Source organism: Pelodiscus sinensis, chromosome 2, assembly GCF_052426305.1.
Source record: "Pelodiscus sinensis isolate ZL-2025 chromosome 2, ASM5242630v1, whole genome shotgun sequence".
Lineage (NCBI taxonomy): Eukaryota > Metazoa > Chordata > Testudines > Trionychidae > Pelodiscus > Pelodiscus sinensis.
This window is the reverse complement of record NC_143053.1, coordinates 114385778-114408506: the sequence shown is the minus strand read 5'-3', so window position 1 is coordinate 114408506 and position 22729 is coordinate 114385778. Positions and strand designations below refer to the sequence as shown.

Below are 22729 nucleotides of genomic sequence, written 5' to 3'. Positions count from 1 at the left end.
CAATAACCTATAGTTGATTTCATTAGAAAAGCAAAACAAACTAGGCTAGTGGAAAACTTGATTAAAACGGTTTACAATCAATGAGACAAATATAGTCAAATCTGTCCATCTTTTCCCTTCTACTAATATACATGAAGAACCTTACAGAAACCAGATTTGGGGGCATAGGGAATTTAAGGAAAGTTCCTTAGCATTCTCCGGTTCCACCCCCTCTCCCCATCCCTTGTGAATAATGTTTGTAGTTACAAAAAGGGATAAACATAGGGAGAAAGATATAACTAACACACTATTACAGTGATAGAAATGTAGCCGTGTTAGTCTGGGGTAGCTGAAGCAAAATGCAGGACAATGTAGCACTTTAAAGACTAACAAGATGGTTAATTAGATGATGAGCTTTCGTGGGCCAGACCCACTTCCTCAGATCAAAAACTGAGGAAAAAGTATTGACTCGAGTATAAGCCTAGGGTAGGAAATGAGGCAGCTACTGGTAAATGTAAAAAATGAAGATAGATACCGGGTCTAGCCCTGGAAGTCGGGGCGAAAGCTGCTCCGGTGCCCCTGGTCTGCTGGAGACCGTCTCCAGCAGACCAGGGGCACCGGGCGGGTTCCCGCGCTTCTGAGGCTTTGCCAGAGCAAAGCCTCAGAGGTGCGGGACCCCCCGCGGCTGCGGCTTCAGTCCGGGAGCCTGTGGTCTGCTGGGGACGGTCCCCAGCAGACCACAGGCACCCAGATTGAAGCAGCAGCAGCGGCGGTTCCCCGCGCCTCTGAGGCTTTGCTCTGGCAAAGCCTCAGAGGCGCGGGACCCCCCCGCGGCTGTGGCTTCAGTCCGGGAGCCTGTGGTCTGCTGGGGATGGTCCCCAGCAGACCACAGGCACCCAGATTGAAGCGGCAGCAGCGGCGGTTCCCCGCGCCTCTGAGGCTTTGCCAGACCGTCCCCAGCAGACCACAGGCTCCCGGATTGAAGCCACAGCCGCGGGGGGGTGTCCCGCGCCTCTGAGGCTTTGCCTGCCTCAGTTCTCGAGATGCTGACTCGAGTATAAGCCGAGGGGGGCATTTTTCAGCACAAAAACTGTGCTGAAAAACTCGGCTTATACTCGAGTATATACGGTAATTGCAACTGATAGACCTATCCTCCATGAACTTACTTAGTTCTTTTTTGAACCATGTTATAGTTTTGGTCTTTAAAACATCCTCTGGCAAGGAGTTCCACAGGTGAACCGTCTGTTGTGGAAATAGTGAATCCTTTTGTTTTCCCACCTGCTGGCTCTTAATTTCATTTGGTAACTCTTAGCTCTTGTGTTATGAGAAGGCATAAATAACACTTCATTATTTATTTTCTGCAAAACAGTGGTGATTGTATAGACTTCTCTGTCTCCTCTTAGCCGCTTCTTTTTCAAACTGAAGGGAGTCTTTTTAATCTCTCCTCATATGGCAGCTATTCCATTCCCCTAATAATGTATTGCTTTTTTCCCCCCTATACTTTTCCCAATTCCAATACATCTTTTTTGAAATGGGGTGAACTCATTTGCGTGCAGTATTGAAAATGTGGGCGTACCATGGATTTATATAGAATTATGATACTTTGTCTTATCTATCCCTTTCTTAATGATTTTTAGTGTTCTACTAGCTTTCCTGACTGCTGCTGTATATTGAGTGGATTTTTCCAGAGAACTAGCCGCAAAGACTCCAAGATCTTTAAGTGGTAATAGCTAATTCATTTTATATGTATAGTTGGGCATGTGTTTTGCAATATGCATTACTTTTCATTTATCAACACTGAATTTTGTCTGCCATTTTGATGCTCAATCATCCAGGTTTGTGAGAGCTTTTCGTAGCTCTTCATAGTCTACCTGGATCTTTATCATGTTGAGGAGTTTTGTATCTGCAAATTTTGCCACCTCCCTGTTTACATCTTTTTCCAGATCATTTAGGAAATCCCAATAAAGATAACTATTTATGTCTCTCCATTTTGAAATCTGACCATTTATTCCTGTTCTGTTTCTCTTACCTTTCAACCAATCCATGAGATGACCTTTCTTCTTATCCCATGACAGCTTACTTTGCTTAAGAGCCTTTGGTGAGTGACATTGTCAAAGGCACTCTTAAAATTCAGGTACACTATATCCACTGGATCCCTTTTGTCTACATGCTCGTTGACCCTCTCAAAAAGTTCTAGTAGATTAGTGAGGCATGATTTCCTTTTAAAAAATGTTGACTCTTCCCCCCAAATTTGCCGGACATTGAAGTCAGGCTTATTGGCTTGTAATAGACAGGATTAACTCTGGAGCAATTTTAAAAATTGGCAGCACATTAGCTATCCTCCAGTCATTTGGTACAAAAGCTAATTGAAAGGATTAGATTACAAACCCTAATTAGTTGCAATTTTACATTTGAATTCCTTCTGATGAATACCATCTGACTTATTATTGTTTAGTTTATTAATTTATTCTGAAACTTTTGACACATCGATCTGGAACCATCCTCAGATATGTCACCTAAAAAGAATGGCTCAGCTTTGGGAATCTCCCTGACATCCTCAGCCCTGGAGACGAATTCAAATAGTTCATTTAGTTATTCTGCAGTGCCTTGCCATCCTTGAGTGTGCCTTTAGTATTTTGATCATCCAGAGATGCTTCTGATGTACTTAACATTTTTGGTTTTTGAGTCCTTGGCTAGCTGTTTTTCAAATTTTTGTTTTGGGCTTTCATAAATACATTTTTATATTTTCACTTACTAGAGTTTACACCCTTCTCTTTTCCTAATAGGATTTAACTTTCTCTCATTGCTTCTATACTTTGTTTAGCCATGGTGGGTTTATTTTTGTTCTCTTTACTATGTTTTTTAATTTGGGATATACATTTAAGTTGCACCTCTATGGTGGCTTTAAAAAGCTTCCATGTAGCTTGTAGGGTTTTCACATTTGACACAATACCTTTTAATTTCTGTTTAACCCCCTCATTTTTGTGTAGTCCTCCTTTCTGAAATTTAAATGCTAAAGTGTAAACCTGATATGGTCTTTTCCCCACCACAGGTATGTGAAATTCAGTTATATTAAGGTCACTATTATCAAACTATCCAGCTATCGTCACTTCTTAAAACAGATTCTGTGCACTACTTAGGACTAAATCAAGAATTGTCTCTCTTCTTTTGGGTTTAGGACTATCTACTGCAAGAAGTCGTCATTTAAAGGTGTCAATAAACTATCTCTGCATCATGTCTTGAGTTAACATGCAATGTTTCCTCCAATCTTTTCTATCTATGTGTGGATTTTTCCATCCATCTGCAGAATAAATTTATATGCAAATGTGCACCACTAAGAGAAACACACAGCTTGCCTGTGGATGCTCTGAAAATCAGCTGGGTAGCATTTTAATTTCTCCCAGGCAGCTGCACAAGTGCACAGCTTAAAGGGAACACTGGTGACCTGTACCCAGTCAATATGGGGATAGCTGAAATCCCCATTAATTTTTATACCCTCTCTAACATTTTTGAGCATTTCAGAGTTACTGTCACCATCCTGGTGAGGTGGTTGGTAATATTTTTACTGCTGTATTATTATTTGAACACGTAATTATTATCCATAGATGTTCTATGGTACAGTATGGTTCATTTCAGATTTTTACTTCATTTAATTATATTATTTCTTTCCCATATAGTACCACGTCCCTACCAACATGACCTGTTCTATCCTTGCATCTAGGTATTACTGTGCCCTACTGATTATTCCACCAAGTTTCCACCTCATTCCATCAAGTTTCTGTGATGCCTATTATATCGATATCCTCATTTAATATAAAGCACTTTAGTTCATCCATCTTATCATTCAGACTTCTAGCATTTGTAATTAAGCAATTTAAAAACTTATCACTTTTTAGTGGTCTGTAATCATATGATATAATTGGGACTCATTTGATGGTTACTACAGGAGGATCAGGAACACAACTTAGTTTTGCAAAACATTTACAAATGAAATGTTACCATCTAGAAGTCTCTCTGTTTAAAAACAATGGAACTGTTCTGGGTAGTTGACTGACAAGAAACACTAATTTTAAAAGGATTTTGGAAATAGGATATTGAAAGAAAAAAACATGAATCTCTCCTTCCCATTCAAAATAAGAGACAAGCTTGTTATACAAACAGATTCTGTGATAGCTGACTTACAAGGTCATGATCATATAGGTTAATAATGTTCATTTAAATGTAATTTTGCTGTAGCTAGTTTTACTACATTAATGTAACACCGTTGTAAAATATTATGACCACCTTAATGATGGCTGAGTGAATGCAGATGTATGCCAGAGTAGATTCGTAATCCCTAAATCATGGTTTGTCATATCTGCCATTCTAGTAATACATTTAATTTAGAAACGATTTAAAGCCTAAACAAATTACTGATATGTAAATATACTACTCCTGAAAATGGAATCATCCTCCATTAAAAACGTTAGGCAGACAAAACATTAATAGACTAAATTAGCAATTTTCAGTCTTTCACTCGCAGTCTTTCAAATGGAGGTGACAATCCCATTGGGAATCTTAAACAGTCCGCAGGCCCCAGGCTGAAAAATTAGTGGAAAAAGCATTAGTGTCCAGTGTAGGATATAGGGATGTAAGCAACTAGTCAACTATCCAATAAACGTATGCTTATCGGATAGTCGACTAGTGATGCGACTAGTTGCTTCCCACCCTTTGCTGCCTCTATAAGACAGAGGCAGCAGGGAGGAGGGGGAGGGAACAGGAACTGGTGCTGAGGGGATCCATCTTAAAAGCTAGTTCCCTCCAGCATCATCTCCACAGACAGCAGGGGAGGTAGAGGCTGGGGCTTTTGTACATTTCAAAGGCTCAGCCACTGCAGGGAGTGTGGGGCCAGTGGGGAGCTCCCTGCTGGCCCAGCACTTCCTGTGGGGCTCTTGTACATTTCAAAGGCTCAGGCACCGCAGGGAGTATCAGGCTTCAAAGGTGGAGATGCCCTTATTAACTAATCAAATAGTCGATGGAAATCCCATCAACTATTTGATTTGTTAATTAATCTAAATTTAACATCCCTAGTAGGATATGTTTAACACTGATGATTTTCGTTGTTTTAAACTGCAGTTCCCCTTCTTTGAGCAGAGGAAGGGAAAAAAATCATTGCAAATACATTCTGTGTGTCTGTTGCAAGACACAATTAACAGTGAACTATTTTTATTATGCACATAACCTTGTGGTATGTCAAAATCTATGCATAAACAGGTAAGGTTCCTTGCTGCTGTGGACTTAAGAACTAAGCAACTTCAACATTTATGTAGATGCATGCAACTGTCCCAGAGATTGACTACTCAGGATATATACCTGGGCATATTCTTGATATACTACAGGTTGAACATCTCTAATCCAGAACTCACTGGTCCAGAAACATCAGTCGTCCAGAATGACTTCAGTTAGCTGGATGTCCACTTTTCATGGGGATGGCCAAGTTTCCCGTGGTCCCATAAACTTTGTTTACAGCCTCCAGTCCTGGGTCTCAGTGTTCTGTGCTGCTATTTAGCTCTAATTTACCCCTAAATGTCCTTTAATAGTCCAGTAGGCCGTGGAAGTGTTGGTAATGCTGCTAGACAACACTGACCTCTCCTTATCTGGAAAATACTCTCGTTCGGAACTGGTCAGTCCCAAGGGTGCTAGATTAGCGAGGTTCAAACTGTACTTGGGATGGGATTAGTGGTTGGGATTTTGGATGGCTCATTGCCACAGATTATGTGTGGACAGAAATGTCTACCTAGGGTTACAGATATCCACATATAGACACTGGGATCTGAAGGCTCCATTCCCCAGAGCTACTGTTGCCAACAGAGAGGAACATACTCCCCTCGTTCCTGGGAGTTACTGCCCTACATTGGCAGCTCTTTCCGGTAGTATGGCTCTACTACTCCCATCCCCTGCATGGCTGTACAAACTCCCCCAAAAGACGCCGCAGCTGGGGACCAGGAAGCTGCTGGGAGGAGCTGTTGTCATGGGGCATAGGCTCTGGGGTGCAATGGGTCCATGCTGCTCTCCACTGGTCACAGTCACTCTTGGGAGTAGAGCCCTGCAGATCCCAATTTCTAGCCGCAGATATTCACATCCCTGGGTAGACATTTCTATCTGTGCAAGGTTCTTCTACTTGTATATATGTTGCTCTTAGAAGCATTAGTATTAGCTTAAGTATTTTTAGTACATTGATAACACAGCACAGTGTAACTGTCTTCTGATGTACCTAGTGCAGTCATGTGCCACATTAAGCATGTAGTAGAAAATGGAGTGTATAAAAGGAGTATCTGAAACAAGTGTAACACTGCAACATTGGACAAAGCATTTGGAAGACTAGACAGTTTATCTGCATCTTTGACATAGTAAGATTTCAATCTTGTATTAAGAAATCAAATAGAAATTCCCTTGGTTTGCAAAAAAGTGAGCTGAAAGCAGGCTATTCAGCTTTGAAATTCACACACTCCCTTGGTTTAAGCTAGCTTTTATTTGTTGGCATGCTATAAAGCCCATCTGTTTGCACAGGCTTTTGTGGTGCGTGCGTGCATGTGTGTGTGTATATATATCACATATATATATATATAATATATACACACACACATATAAATAAATTAAATAAAAAGAACTGGTGAAGGTTGAATGGGCATTGTGGGGAACGAGGAGTTGATTACAGGCAGTCCCCGAGTTACACGGATCCGACTTATGTCGGATCCGCAGTTACGAACGGGGCCCTCTCCCTGGTCTTCAGCAGACCAGGGAGAGGAAGCAAAGCGGCTGAACACGCGGGCAGCGGACAGCCCAGACGCGCGTCTGGGCTGTCTGCTGCCCGCGTGTTCCGCCGCTTTGCTCCCCGTCCCCCGGTCTGCAGACCAGGGGGACGGGGAGCAAAGCAGAGCAAAGCCGCGGAGCCCAAGGGCAGCTGGACAGCGTGTGGTACAGCAGCTGGGGCACTGCCGGTTGGTCCTGTAGCGCTGCTCTGGGCGCTACTGGACCAACCCAGCAGCACCCCAGCTGCTCTGCCCCAGTCCTGATTCAGCCACTGCTGGTCAGTTTCAGCAGCGGCTGAATCAGAACGCCTGGGGCAGAGCAGCTTGGGTGCTGCTGGGTTGGTCCAGTAGCGCCGAGGAGCGGCGGCGCTACTGGACCAACCCAGCAGCACCCCAGCTGCTCTGCCCCAGGCATCCCCAAGTCAGCCGCTGCTGAAACTGACCAGTGGCTGACTACAGGAAGCCCCTGCCCCGGGCTTCCTGGAATCAGCCACTGATCAGTTTCAGCAGCAGCTGACTTGGGGATGCCTGGGGTTCTTAAGTTGAATCTGTATGTAATCAGAACTGGCATCAAGATTCAGCCGCTGTTGAAACTGATCAGTTTCAGCAGCGGCTGAATCTGGACGCCAGTTCCGACTTACATACAGATTCAACTTAAGAACAAACCTATAGTCCCTATCTTGTACGTAACCCTGGGACTGCCTGTATTCTGGCTTTTGCTTCTACTTCACTGGTGGTTATTTAAACTTCTGAAGTGAGAAGATGGGCTGTTTATACAGTAAAACCTGTGTTATCCGGCATGCTCGGGGATTAGGGCATTCTGGTTATCTAAAAATTCCAGTTATCTGAGGGTCCCATCAATCTAGGAAAAAACAATGGACAATAATAGTAAAACTCAAGTTTTTAATATAGGTAGTTTTATAGTGTGAGGCAGCTGGTTTCACATTTCTATTTTGAATTAAAGATGATTAGTACTTCTTAAATAAAAAATTGTTAAGCCAATCATGGTAAACCAAGCCAGGCCTTTGTGCCTGAAGATGTGATAGTATTGTGGCTGGGGGCAATGCCAGTTAAAGTTTTCTGGTTAACAGAGTGCCGGATAATAAAGGTTTCACTGTATTTTTAAATGGTATTTTTAATGACTTTCAAGGTTACCAAGAACACCGGTACTTATTCTGCATTTATATAAAACAAATTCTACAAATCAAAACTAAGAGTCCCCGTATCTCTAAGACCTGACCTCCACAACTCAAAATATTTTGTTATTCTAGTCAGATGAACAAGCAAGATTGCTAGGGCTGAAAAGAGTTTGATTTTTTTCATTTTTTTTACACCAAACCTGCAATGTACATTTATTATTGCCTTAACAGCATCCAGCTTTAAATAGTGTGCTACCTTAGTCTATGGAATACATGTAGAAAGGATTCTAGGAATTTCTCAGAGGCTAGGCTTTTATCTTTGAGAAGCATGATACTGTGCTTTGCACACCTTTGTCCCATTTTATTTGAACATTTTTTTTCTGTTTGTCCCAAATAAGTCTTACCTTACTTGCTTATATTTTGCGTATATTTCGGATTCCACAGCTCTGTCAAGTGCATTGTTTAGTGTATCTAGCTAAGGATCCTGGCATTCATATATTTGTGCATAAAGCCCTTCTAGGTGAAGGCACTGGGTTAGAAAGAGCCATGAGGTTTCCAAATCTACTGCAACAGAGAAGTTATGCTACATGAACTCAGGTGATTTAGCTCAGAGTAAAAGAAAACGAGAGCAAGACCAATTCTCACAAGCTTTTCCTAAATTGGAAAACCGTATTACATTTTTTATATTAATACAAAATGTAATTTTGTTCATACCTGTTACAGCTAGAAGGGCACCGAAGATTTTAATCAAAGCTAGAACAAAGGATATTCCAAAATATCCAGTCAGGGAAAAAAAGAATGCATAACCGTAAGTCTGAACTGGATGCTGCAACAACAACAAGAAGAAACCTGTTAGGAAAATGCAAAACAAACCCTGAGGTGTTACAAAATGAAATAAAACTATAGACTTTAATCAAGTATGCAAGCAATAATAAGCTGTTCAACAATGCATTCATGCAACGATTCTTATTTAACTATTAAATAATAGAAAAATAATTACACACTCAGCTATGGCACTTTTAAAAAAAATTCAACTTTTGTTGATGAAGGACTAAAAAGGGATTAATTTCTAAATTGGACAAGTTTACTTGTACTTAGATCAGTTAAGAAAATGGCAAGTCTTGTCACACTATATTAACAATCTTTCCTGTGAGGAGTCCTCAGTACTCAGAAAACTAGTTAAATATTTTTATTTTGGAGTAAGATTAATAAGTGTTTACCTTTGAACAAAATGTTACTGCAGGGCTTAATCCATTAGTGCATGTCAATCCCAATAAAATATACACAAAACCTATTGAATAAGAATACAGAACCTGGAAAAATTCAAATAAAAATTAGCTAGTAGTATTTAACAATTAAAGGAGGAAATTAAATGCTTTCCAATATGTGGCTATGATAATATACTCAATTTTAAATGTAGCATATAACATCCTCAGTATTTAGGTAACTATATGAAAACTTAAAGTGGGTAATAGGATCATAACTTTCCATTTCACCATCACCACACACAAAAATATTTTTTCATATGCAGCAAGTCATTTACTAATATCCTCAGGCTAGACAGATCTAAGAGGTAGTAGATAATAAAATCCTGAATTCCAAGTAAGTAATATTTTGAACAATTATAAATATATGCAGTAGTTGAACTATTTTAATATACAAAACTCCAAGTAAATACTTATAAATTACATTAACAAGTCTATATTGTTAGCAAAGCCAAGCATTCATAAATTTGAAAATGCCACAATTCAGGTTGCCTGTGAAACTTTAATTCAGTCTGTTTGAGCATGTGCATCATGTCAGTCTTTAATTACATGACCACATTATTTTTTCTACAGAACTCCTGCCTCATTCAGTGAGAAGGATGGACAGTACTCAGTTACTGGTAACTGGTAAGCTATTTAATGTTTCCTTTTGTCTTTGTCATTTGGTGTGTAGCTCTGTGTATTTGAGGCACATCATCTGAATACAAAATTAATTTCCTCAAGGGCTTTTCTACTATAATCTCATAGTAAACCAAGATACTGACATTAATGAGTTTATCTTCATGACACCCCTGTGAGGTGAGTATTTTCCCCCCACTGTCCAGATCAGGAAATGAGACTGAGAATAAGAACAAAATTATCAGAAGTCTCCACTAATTTTGGAAGGTGCAGTTTAGATACCAAGGTCCTGATTTTTTCAGAGTAGTTAATATTTTATGCATTTATAGCAAAGATTCTACTTCTGATACAGTTGTGAGTGCTCAAGCACTCCATTATATCTGGCCCTACAGGTTTCCTGCTGGGCATTGAGAAAACATGGAACACACTATTGGAGGCCCCCCAGTGAATAGTTTGGTTTAAGCAACTTGCCAAGCCTCATACAGGAACTCTGTGGCAGGCAGGTGGAACTGGTGACAGGGGGTGGGAGCTTAGGATCCCCACAATGGAAATACTGCAGTAAACTTAAATGTGTGGGATGGCAGAGGCAACAGCAATATCTGGAGGGGCTGAAGCACCCAGGATAGGGGCCAAAGAGCAGGCAGTAAGTGTCAGCATCTCTTTTTTTCTTCCTGGAGCTTGCTTGTTCCCTGTGTTCTCCTTCTGTCCACCAGGTGACAGAAAGGACAGAATTCAATTCTCCAGTGCAGTATTCAACTGTCTGGACCATGAGACAGTCCTTTCTCTTCCCACAATAACCCTGTCTCACTTACTAAACACCTCCTCAAGCAGTGAGGCAAAGGTCCTACAGACAACAAATGCATACATTACATAATCTTGGACCATTTCCAAAGCATCGTCCAATGTGTGCACAGAACAAGGCAGATGTCCTGTAGAAAAAATAATATGCAATCAAAAAGATATTATAATGCATATGTACAAAGTGGTCAGGTAAACATAATTCTTCCATTTCATAATTTTTGAGTGCTTGACTTTGCAACTTTAATGCTCTTAAAATCTTTTTGGATGGTTCTTCCTAAATTCTTTGAAAACTTAAATTAGAAAAAACAAATTTCATCAACATGTAGAACCATATTGACCTCTTTCCCTCTAGTAAGATAGAAACACAACCATCTACCACTAGAGTTAACTGAGTAAGCAGTAGAAGGTGGTTGTTTTATATGAAAACTTGCCAGTACTGGCATTTATAGACTTATACTTTGCCAGTGAGTTTCTATTTGCTATGTGTTAGATAGCAAAACAATGTGGTGACTATGGAAAATGGATTCAATTTCAGGAATTATTGGAGAGTGTTTTCTAGCTATTAGGAACAGTAGAAGAAGTTTCTATCACAAAGTATTAGGGAATTTTAACCATGAGCATAACTACCTTCACTGAATATAATTTGAAAAAGCAAATGTAATGGAAGGAAAAAAAATGTATAAAATACACACTGAAATATCCTATTGCAGTAAACCAATAAACATATACATTACAATGCCAAAAATCACAATTTTTATGATCTGTTTGAATAAAATCAGCAATAGACATTTCTTTATTAGATTAAATCCAAAAAAAAGTGTACATTTACTATAGCCTTGTTGTCTACTATGAAACTTGTATTAATTACACTTAGGAAAAAAGGCCTATGAGTTCTTAAATTCATATTTAACATTTTTCTTTTGATATGCAGATTCATAGATTGCTTATTAATGTATATTTATTGTCAATAAACTATTTTTTGTGCTCACAAGTGATGAAGTTGCTTCCTGCTTTCACTTCACTAGTACTAGACATTAGTTTGATTAGCTGCAGATTCTCTCAGTTGATAGAACTTGTTCATATCCCTGCTGATTCTATTTCCCCCTTTCTGCTATGGTTTTCCTATGCGGCTATAAGACAGTAAGTATATATAATGATAAAATTAACAAAATTATTTAATCTGTACCAATGTTTTGTATTGAGAATCATTCTTTACCAATAAGATTTAGGATGACAATGATTAAAAAAAGAGAGTTGATTACTGCTTCAAAAAGCTATGAAAAGCTTCTGGGCTTCATATGGATTTAGAAATTCCATACTACTCATTATAAACACTTAATTTTCAAGCTCTGATTATTTTCTTAAGTAATTTCTAATGGGGTTAGTCACAGTGCCTCTGGTCTGTACTGAGGACAGACTACTAAATTCTGATGAGGTAAAGTTTTAATAGATGTGCCTCTACTGATATCTGTGGATAATATAAGTTTTAATGAAGCTCAGAGGAGTTTTAAAACTTTTTAGCCACATCTGCTGGTTTTTTATTCTAAACTTTGTGCATCATTTTGTATCTTCTACGACTGAATAACATTTGTGAAGGCAATCTTAAGACTGTCACTGATATTTAGAAAATGAACTCTCTTTCTGACACCCTTAAAAAAAGGAAAGGGTGTTGGTACCTTTTGTGGTTTCAATTTAACCGAAGTTAGTAACTTTCGAGTTTAATCTGTGTTTTACAGTGCTATGGAAAAAGTAGTTTAATTCAAAGTTCTGGATATTACAATGTTAAGTCCATTAGGATTCCGTAAGTTTTTTCAGCAGATCTGAATAAAATTGACTACAGCAGGTGTTAGAAACTGCACATGCATACATGCAAAAGAAGCATCAAATGTGGGACTTCTTTCCCATATTATCTGGACAATTACGCTCGACTGTCAACTCAATGTTGAACGTATTTTGGAATGTGGTTCTCTCAGGCGATGTCTATACTACGAGTTCTGCCAGAAGAGGCAATGCAAATTAAGCATGGATTCATTTGCATAATCTCTTCCGATCAGTTTTTGCGCTAGGGGTTTTTGCGCAAAAACAAGCAGAGTGGATGTTTCCTTTTTGCGCAAAAAGGGGTTTTTGCACAAGATCCTTATGACTCAAAAAAGGGGGTTTTGCGCAAGAAGGAAATGTCCACATTGCTTGTTTTTGCGCAAAAACCCCTAGTGCAAATGAAGTACGAGAAAATGATAATCCGGCAAAACTCGTAGCATAGACGTAGCCTTATTCTTCTTGCTCTGCCTTATAAATGTAATTTGCTAATACAATTTTAGATTTCACCGTTACAAGTCTCGAAGATATTTTTTTCTTAATTATATCTACAGCACTATAATATGGATGGTCACTAAGGGTCAGGGTCAGATTTTTAAAGGTACTTAGTAAGTGCTGAGTGGAATTTTTTAAAACACTGAAATCAGTGGACAAAATACAATATTATTCAAACTAAATGAATATTTGTATTATAACTACAGTATTTTCTATGGAAAACATTCCATTGATTTCAGTTATGCAGTAGGGAGGCATGAACAAAGGAAATACTTCCTGTCAAAACAAATAATGTACAAAAATAGAGAATTATTGCAACTTCAGAACTAGAAATGTGTACCTTTTGAAAGAAAGCACTTTCTTTTTATATGCACAATAAATAGATTAAGTTTCAGTTTGTCATTAAATGATCGATCATGTATCTTGATAGATAGAATCTCTGATAAATATAGGAGAAAATTCCAACTCCACATGTATTAATATAGTATATCAGTGGTTCTTAGCCAGGGCTAAGTGTACCCTGGAGGTATGTAGAGGTCTTCCAGGAGGTACAACAACCCATCTAGATACCTGCCTAATTTTACAACGGGCTACATAAAAAGGACTAGCTAAGTCACCACAAACAAATTTCATACAATGATTTGTTTGTACTGCTCTATATACTATACAGTGAAATATGTACAATACTTATATTCCAATTGATTTATAATTATATGGTAAAAATGAGAAAGTAAGCAACTTTTTCAGTAATAATATGCTGAGACCTCTTTGTAGTTTTATGTCTGCTTTTGTAAGCAAGTAGTTTGAGGTGAAACTAGGGTGAACACAAGACAAATAAGATGCCTGAAAGGGGTACAGTAGTCGGGGGCAAGTGACTGTTCTGTGTGACGGAACACTAGATTAAAGAGTTGGGTATTTACCATTTCTGAATTGGAACCATTATGTAACTTCATAGCTTTTTCTTGCACATTTCCTATCACTGCATCTGCACAGAGAGCAAGGGATATAAGAACCACACCTTCAAATGAAAGAAAAGGAAAAACAAACAGAATTAATAAACAAAACAGTGACAAATACCATTCTACACTCACCCTGTAAGTGTAGTGTAAGAGGTTAGCTCAAACAATTTTCACTTTGCTTCAGTTCTAGAAGATGAGAATTGTCTTAATTCATGTGGCACAATAAGGCATCGTATCCCGATACAGGCTTATGGGCTTTCATAGACTACAAATAAGTAGTTATGATTAAAACTTTTAAGGTCTGGCTAGCTGACCACAATCCCGAGTAGCCAGCTGTATTGGGAGCTCTGCTATATACGTTTTATACTACAGAGCCTGCAGCGCAGGATGGCAGCCAGCCCAGGCTTACTGGTTAAAAGTTTAAACGGTTATATTATAATATCCATACTCTAGACATGAGACCTTTTAAAGGCATGATTCTTCCAAGCAGTATTGCTTGAGCAGTGTTCCTCCATCTCTTCAGTCAGTCAATGCCAAGAGCCATTATTGAACCCTAAATATCAAATTCTACTTTAAAATATATTTCCTTCCTTGGTAAAAGACTTCATTAGCAAAAGTCAATGTCTGTTTTCTTTGCTAACATCATCTTTAGTGCATGAATGGAACACTGAGTGGATATGTTTTATTAAGTAACTGTTGCTTTTGCACAGCAATGCTTATTCTGGACTTCGCTGCTATTAAGGGAGCTTTAAATCTAATTTAAAAATTCTGGATAGTGCAATGACTGTATCAAAGACAGCAAGGAGGGGGGGAAGAAACAGGAGCTGGTGCTGGGGGGAACTGACTTAAGAGGCAGAGGCATGGTGGGAGGGGAAGGGGAAAAAGAAGGCAGGGCAGGAGAGACTGCTACGAACCAGCCTCTGCCATAGCGGGCCCTGGCTTGCCACAAGCAGAGGCTGCTCTGCATCTCGCGGAAGAGTCCATGGGGAGGTCCCAGCTTTACGGACAGGGGCTGCTACCGGAGCAGCCTGTGTTCACAGCCAGCCAGGGCCACTACAGACGGGCTGCTTCATGAGGGACCCGTCACAGACAGAGGCTGCTACCGCGAACACAGACTTTTCCGGCTGGGCCTCTTTGCGCACAGGGGCTGCTAAGTCCAGGAGCTATCCCTGCTGTGACTCTGCACTTTAAATGTAGTAGGAGCCAATAAAATGCAGAACCACAGCAGTTCCGGACCTAGTGTGAGCCAGGACTGAGTTGGGCTTGTTCAGTCCTGGCTAGCACTGGGTTCGGGACCTACCCCTGCTGCAGCTCTGCAGTTCAAATATAGTAGGAGCTGGGCACGCAGTTTAAACATAGTAGGTGCCCAGATCCTACTACATTTAAACTGCAGAGCCGTAGTGGGGCAGCTCCTGGACCCGGTGCAAGCCGGGACTGAGCACCTTCTATTATAGACTAATTGTATAGTCGATACAAATTGTATCGACTACACAATTAGCCAATTACCCACCTCTTAACATCTTTAGCAGAAATGTGAAAGTAGTCCCAAGATTCAACCAGCTGTGCTTTTTGGTGGTCCAATAAAAGTCCCTTTTGATTTGGCTAAGTTATACAAAAAGATATGTTACGAATACATACTGTTTTTTCCTTTTAATTTTAAATAAGAGTTAAAGTATCACATCAGTTAAAAAATCTTCTGCTATTTCTTGTTTACATGAAGAAATTGTAAGTCAAGAGCACTAGTTCTCACTGAAGACTAAAGCCAGAGCCAGCCCGAGCCATTCTTGTGCCCCGGGCGCACGGCATCTGATTGACATGTACGGGGTGCCCCGCCCCTGGGCGCGTAGCGCATGTGTGGCCCTACCCCCACGTGGCAACCTATGGGGGGGGGCGCCTGATGTGGCGCCCCTTACCACTTCAATCAGGCGCCCCCCATAGGTTGGTGCCCCTGGGCAGCTGCCCGGCTAACCGCCCCCTTAATCCGGACCTGACTAAAGCTACAGGAAATGCGAGGTCAAGAAAAAGGTTTGTTACTAGCTGCAAGAAATAGGTCTAAAAAAATTAACAATACCCATCTTTTTATTCCATTTAAAGCATTTCAAATCTGGTCAAATAGAATGTTATCAAACTTCAAGATATATTTACTTCTGGACTGACATCTGCCATGAGATATTTCAGCTCTAAGGATAATATTGGGTGAAGTAATAAGTGTTTGAGAACGAAGGCTTAGAATGAAAGTGTCTCTTTTGTTATAGCTATAGTGTTGCTAGTAAGACCTTTTACGATGACATCCCAAGGCACTATGTCCAAAGACTCCCAAAACTTTTATGCAATGCTCATTCTAGGCAAAATAAAAATTGTGAAACCATAAAGTAAAATGCTTCTTTACCTGTCAAGTTGAAATTTGGTGCAACTGTACTATCGGCTAACGTAAACCATATGAGGCCAAGACTCATACACATTGCAGCAGACACATCTGCAATATTATAACGTTTTCCTATAAAAAAATACAAACAACAAAAAGAATAAGGTCATGTGATGGTCTTAATTTTTTAACTCTACTTTATTTGGGTGAGGAATGGCAGACAAGGGGGGGAAAAAAACCTCCCATCCAGTACACCACGAAAACACATATGGACCCAATGTCTGAGTAGAAGACCTGGGGTGCAACTCTCTACAGTAGCAGTTGTCAAAACCTAGTACATACCACATCTCCATAGAGAAATCTTGTAGGCAGTAGCTGTTACCACTCTCAAAGGCCACATCTCCTCTCCTAAAATATATCATCTTTTTGGCAACCTCAGCAATTATTTATATGGATAATTAATTTTAAGGATGCATTTTAGTTACATTACAGAAGGAAGTAAGAAGAGCCAATACCATTTGGTCAGGCAGTTATCTACAGAATACCAGCAAAGGCTCAGATGACCAGTTTGGGAAGTATTGCTCTAGAACTCAGAATGCAGCCAGCTTGGTTTTGGAAGTCCTGAGAATATTATTTGAATAATCTATTTAATTTCTTCTTGGGGGGGCTGTGTGTACCATGTAAGCTGACAGAAATTGTTACCAACCTTTTCAGCTATGTTCTCAGCTTTCTTTAACATAACATTATGTTACCTAAGGAGACCTGAATGCTCCAAATTTAAATGAGATTTGAGACACAGACCTGAGTTGTTAACTGCATAATATTTTTAGAGTGAATTTGAACACTGGATTTTCTTTAAATTGGTTTATTATTATTGTTTCAGCCTCAGTGCAGAAAAGTTTAATTTTCTGCAGTAGCTATAAGACACTGAGCTACAGTAATAGGGATACTACATTCAGGGCTCAGTTCTATAGTCCTTTTCCATGTAGATACTTTTAAGGTACATCTACACTAAGTGCCAGCAAATTTCAGGGTCTGGGCTGACAGATTCAGGTTTGCATACAGCACTAAAAATAGCTGTGTAGAAATTCTTTCCCCTTCTTCCAAAGCTTCAGATTCTGAGCTGCAATATCTACAGGGCTGTTTTTAATGCCAAAGCGTGAACCTGAATCTGTTGTCTCAGGCTCACTGGCACTTGCTGTACGGATGTACCCTTATTGACTTTAAGTAGCAACAAATCTATCAATACAAACGAGAATTTTTCATAATATATATAAGGATTATTAAAATATTGAAATATGCTATGTATTTTATTTGCATAGCCAAGTTATGAGCAAGATTCATCATCCAGAACCACTTCTAACATAGCAATAAAAACCATTTTAGAGGCAAATCCTGTATTCTCTAAGCACCCTAAAGTAGAGCTGCTTAAAAATTTGATTTTTTTTGTAAAAAATGTTGGTTTGTAAAACCCAAAACTTTCTGTGGGGAAAAAGTATCTTGATAAATTTCCCATTAAAAAAAGATTCTTGATACCTGTCAATATGTCATTTAGACATTTTTCAAACAAGACAAGTTCTGGTTTTGGTTCAAAGTTAAATTGTTTAAAAATTTAAGTTTATAGTAAAATATTTTGAATAAAAAATCAAATTGAAATATAAACATTTTGATATATGTCATACAGTTTGGGCAGCAGGGATTTTCAGCTGGCAAAAGTTTAAGATTTGACTTTGTCCCGATTTGAGAGGTTTCGAAACATTGGGTTTTTTTTTCTCCAAGACAGAAAAAATATCCTACTCAGCTCGACCCAAAACTTCCATAAGTCAATAAAATACAGGATTTGGAATTTGTGATTATCATGTAATAAAAATATTTAATAGTAAGAACAATGCATACCTTGTATAAAGACTCCTCCTATCATAACAGGAATCAGTTTACAGCACTTAAAGATGACTTGAGTAGGATAATTCAGATATCCTAGGGAGGTATTTGATAAACCCATAGTCCCTACAGTTAGAAAGGCTATTATCATGTAGGTTTTGCCTGGAATTCTGCAAAATATAAATGAATGACTCTTAGTATAATGAACATATTGTATTCCTAAAAGGTGAGACTTTCATACTGGGAGAATCTAGAAAGGTACACTAATAGAACTGGCTGAATAAAGGGTCACCTTTTCACTAAAATTTCATCCCTTCTCTGAAATTAACAATTACTGTAAAAAGTGTCAAAATTTTCCATATTTTCAACTGGGTCTAATGAACTGTCTTTTATAGTGCTTTCTATTTAAGGATTACAAAGCATTATCCCTACTTAAGAAAAGGGAAACAGGCACAAAGGGTGAAGTGACTTATAAAAGAATGCATCTGAAGCTGGGAACAGTGCCCATGTCTTCTGAATCTCTGTCTGTTCTTTAACCACCTTTTTCTCATGATTGCATAACAGTTCTTGCAACCACCCCATTCTTTGTAGCTTGTCACTTTTTGAAATCTCTCCCCATTGGCCTAGTTTCAAACTATTGATTTTTCATGGTGTTCAAACAAAAAGCTTTCCCATTTTAGAGTATGCAGAAAATGGGGAAAAATATCGACCCTGTTTATAAAATAAATCTTGTGCCTTTTTATATACCTCCATAGAAATTGAAGACAGAAAGTTTGGCTCTCAAATATCCTCCCTGAGCAGTGCTTTTGAGTATTTTGGTAAATATGGTTTTTGATGTGGGGCTTTATCCCCAAATGTACATTTCAGACAATTATAGCACTAAGTTTGAGGGGAGCACCTAAAGGCCATGCTGCACAAAACTCATGCAGCTAACTTAGGTGCATACAAAAAAAATTCAATAAATGGGAACAGTGAAAGAAGAGTCCTCTTGCTGGAACCCTTTCCTTATTCACAAAACATTCTGAAATACTGCTATAAGGACATTCCACTAATTTGTACATATGTGGTTACTTTTTTGTCAAAGATATTAAGCTCATTTTTAAAGCGGTATTAACAAATTAATATTTCTGTGTAATCTGATAAAACTGGCTTCATTTTAGAAACATGTAGAAAATCTGGACAATTTAGAATCTGTCAATATTTCACATATAATGAATGTTCATAAACTTGTAATTTAACTGAAAAGTGTACTATGGACAAAACATTAATATACAGACTCCCAGGTGAGAATCACCATTGATGGTGAGAACTGGGGATGTGAAGAAAATAGCTTATGTTTAATTTTAAAAAGTCAAAACAGTCTGTTCTGAGGAAGGAGTGTGTATGCAAGACTAAGGCTGTATATCCAAAGAACTAAAGCGGTGTGAGGGGGAGAATTTGGAAGAGAGCTTATTTTTAAATGTTCTCTAAATATATCTATATCTATTTATATATATTTTATTTAACAACAAAGAAAATGCAGTTGTCCTATAAAGTATAACTGTACTGACTTAGGAGACTCAGTTCAATCAGAAAAGCATGAAACACATTTCAATCCTGCTTATAAGTGTAAACTTCACAATAACTACGGGATCACTGTCAAAGCTTACTTAAGTCATATTTAATAAATTATTGGAAATAGTTTATGTAAAGCACATCTGAAAAAACTGAAATGAAACTGAAAAATACAATGAAAAAAAACACAGGGTACGCTAAGTGAAAAGGGACACCTGAATCTCCAACCAACTTCAAAATTCCTAAGGTCCTGATACCACAGAAATGTATCCATCTGCTTGGTGTTATGTACAGTGTGTTCACCCACTAACTTCCAAAGGACTACAGTACTTATTGTTCTTAAAATAAACATGTGCATGTCCATGGTATTTTTTTTGCGCAACATCAAGGCCTAAATCTAAAACAATAGCCCTTTGCTTACATAGTACAGTACATACAATATTAATGTAAGAATAACGAGAAGTGTTGTGGCACCTTTTCTAACATGAAGTTAGAAATATGAAGTGTGGATCTGTTTAATTCTAAATGTGCTAATGAGGGCCATTACTGATGCTCTGGAAAAGTAATGGCTCGGTGATCAGGCCAATCATCTATGAATGGTGGTGTTCTTCCTGAAAGCCCAAACTGTGGTTGGCCCTAGAAAGCCACGTGGCCAGGCCATTTAAAGCTAAAACCCAGAATCTTGTACTTTTCCACTCAAGGTGAGAAAAACTGAAACCAAGCAAAACAACTCCCGCCTTGGGCAAAAGGGATTTAAGGAAGTGAGCCAAACAATAGTGGCAGTCGCTGAGACCAGGAGATTTCCCCTCTTTCCTCCCCTCACCACTTACCACCTAAAATGCTTGCTGGAAACATTTGAGACTGAACAGGGGGAAGGACTGGGCCCAAGCTAGGAGGCTGCTTAGCTTGCAAAAGAGATACTCAGAACAACTTTTTAGGGTAAAAATTGCATGTAGCAAGTTTCTTAGTAGATCCGGATTACCCGGCATGTTTTATTTTGGTTTAGTAACTTGTAATCACTTAAATCCTACTTTTTATACTTAATAAAAACATTCTTATTAGCAAGCCCAGGCTAAACAATTGTTATCTGAAGGAGAGCAACCATTGTGCATCTCTCACTTTTGAGTTTTCTCTGTGTAAAACTTTTATACAGGGTAAATCTAATTTATTTGGGGGCTTTGATCCTTTTTTCGGTGGCAGTGTTACTGGGTGCTGAAGCCTGATAGCTGAGCCTTTCTGGAGCTGAACTTTTTCAATGCCTGTGTTGCCTGGTAGAGGGACAGTGTCCCCAAGTCTGTGCATTGGCTCAGAGAGACTAGAGTTTCTGTCTCAGCAGTATAGGATCGTGAGGAGCTCCAGAGGGCAGGAACATGGATGTCAGAGGCTTGATCAACACACTGGGGTACAAACCCAAGAGGATTTCTGTGATCAGACACATCACAAGTATATGATAGAAAACACATAATGATGAATATCTTCAATTGCAAATCTGCTCCTCAGTTATCTGTGAAATAACAACATTCATACACAAATGATGAAAGTTGAGTTCATCAAACGGACTGTGTTATGCAAGTTAGAAAGTGTTGATCACTTAAATGTGTTAAAGGATAAATCACTTAAAAATACATACCGTCTCCTTTTATCCTGAATAAGCTGTAGTTCTATTAGTCCAAAAATGGAATAAAATCCAAATTGCACTAAAGTAAGGTACCAACCAAAAGGCTTGAATCCCTCCACTGAAAATATCAGTTCCTATAAAAAAAAAACCACTGTGTTAGATCAAAACTTAATTAGCAGACTATTTTCTCAATGTGAGTACACAATTCTCATGCTTTGCAACTTTAAAGCATTACTGTATTTTCCGGCGTATAAGGCGACTGGGCGTATAAGAAGACCCCCTAATTTTCCAGTTAAAACATAGGTTTTGGCCTATATTCGCTGTATAAGACTACCCCCCCTTCCGAGGCTACACCATTTAATAACACCAGCCCGCTGGATGTGCCTTAATACAGTACTGTAGCTTGGGCTACATACAGAACGTCCCTGTGCTGATACTGTATGTACCGCGCTGAGCCAATCCCGGCAAGCGGTGTATTCTATTAATGCATACAAAGCCTGCTCGGATTGGCAAAGGTTCTAATAGCCTGCCTCTCTGACTCAGCCAATCCGAGCAGGCTTTGTATGCATTAATAGATGACACCGCTTGCCGTGATTGGCTCAGCGCGGTACATACAGTATCAGCACAGGGACGTTCTGTATGTAGCCGAAACTACAGTATGTTTATACCCGGCGTATAAGACGACCCCCGATTTTTGGGGAATGTTTTTTAGTATAAAAAGTCGTCTTATACGCTGGAAAATACGGTAAGTAGAAAATACATGAAGTATACATAATTTAAAACTGGAGAGAGAGTATTTAAAGACTGAAAAAAGAGCCATTTTTATTGCTGGTGTAATTCCACTGAATTAACTAAGTGATTCATAAGTGATTGACATTTTGCCCATAAACATTAATCTCAAATTACAGAGACGTCATAGTTGCTTTTAACTTTGTTTTCAATTCTTTTTCTCAGTATACTCTCAAATAACTCACAATAAAACATTCAAATACAAATTGTTAACATTAACTTATTTAAAAAAACAAATTTACTGGTAATTCTAATTTCTTAGGACTCTATAGATATTTAAAATAAGAGAGTCTCATGTTATGGAAAAAGATAGATACTGGCTAAAGAATTCTGTAGATGTATCACTTTTAGCTAGAGCTAAGGCAAGGCTAATTGTTAAGGCTGCCTAATACCTTCCATTACAAGACCCAGATGGAGGTCATTATGGTCCCATATAATGTAATTTTTCAATTTGCTTTTGTACAATTTAGAAATTACATAATATGTTAATATTAAAAATACAAGGCCATGCACTCAAAAGTTAAGGAAAGATAATTAAGGTAGTCCAAGCATCCTTAATTAGGCCCTATTCTGCATATGCATTATGATATAATTTTTAATTATATGATCATGTACTATTTTCCCCTAACTTCAGTGTTTGACTCATCTGAATGTTTCTTT

The 22729-nt window shown here is 38.7% G+C and overlaps 1 protein-coding gene across 3 annotated transcripts in view; it reads right to left on the bottom strand.

Moving 5' to 3' along the window:
* SLC35B3 (solute carrier family 35 member B3) overlaps positions 1-22729 on the bottom strand; it is a 35973-nt gene that overhangs the window by 3339 nt on the left and 9905 nt on the right. For all 3 annotated transcript variants that reach the window (XM_075921276.2, XM_075921277.2, XM_075921279.2), the window contains exons 3-8: positions 21293-21414; positions 18124-18278; positions 16252-16359; positions 13824-13921; positions 9130-9222; positions 8624-8735 (exon numbers count right to left, since the gene is read on the bottom strand). In XM_075921276.2, the coding sequence (XP_075777391.1) occupies positions 8624-8735; positions 9130-9222; positions 13824-13921; positions 16252-16359; positions 18124-18278; positions 21293-21414 (688 nt within the window). The remainder of the gene's footprint in view (positions 1-8623; positions 8736-9129; positions 9223-13823; positions 13922-16251; positions 16360-18123; positions 18279-21292; positions 21415-22729) is intronic.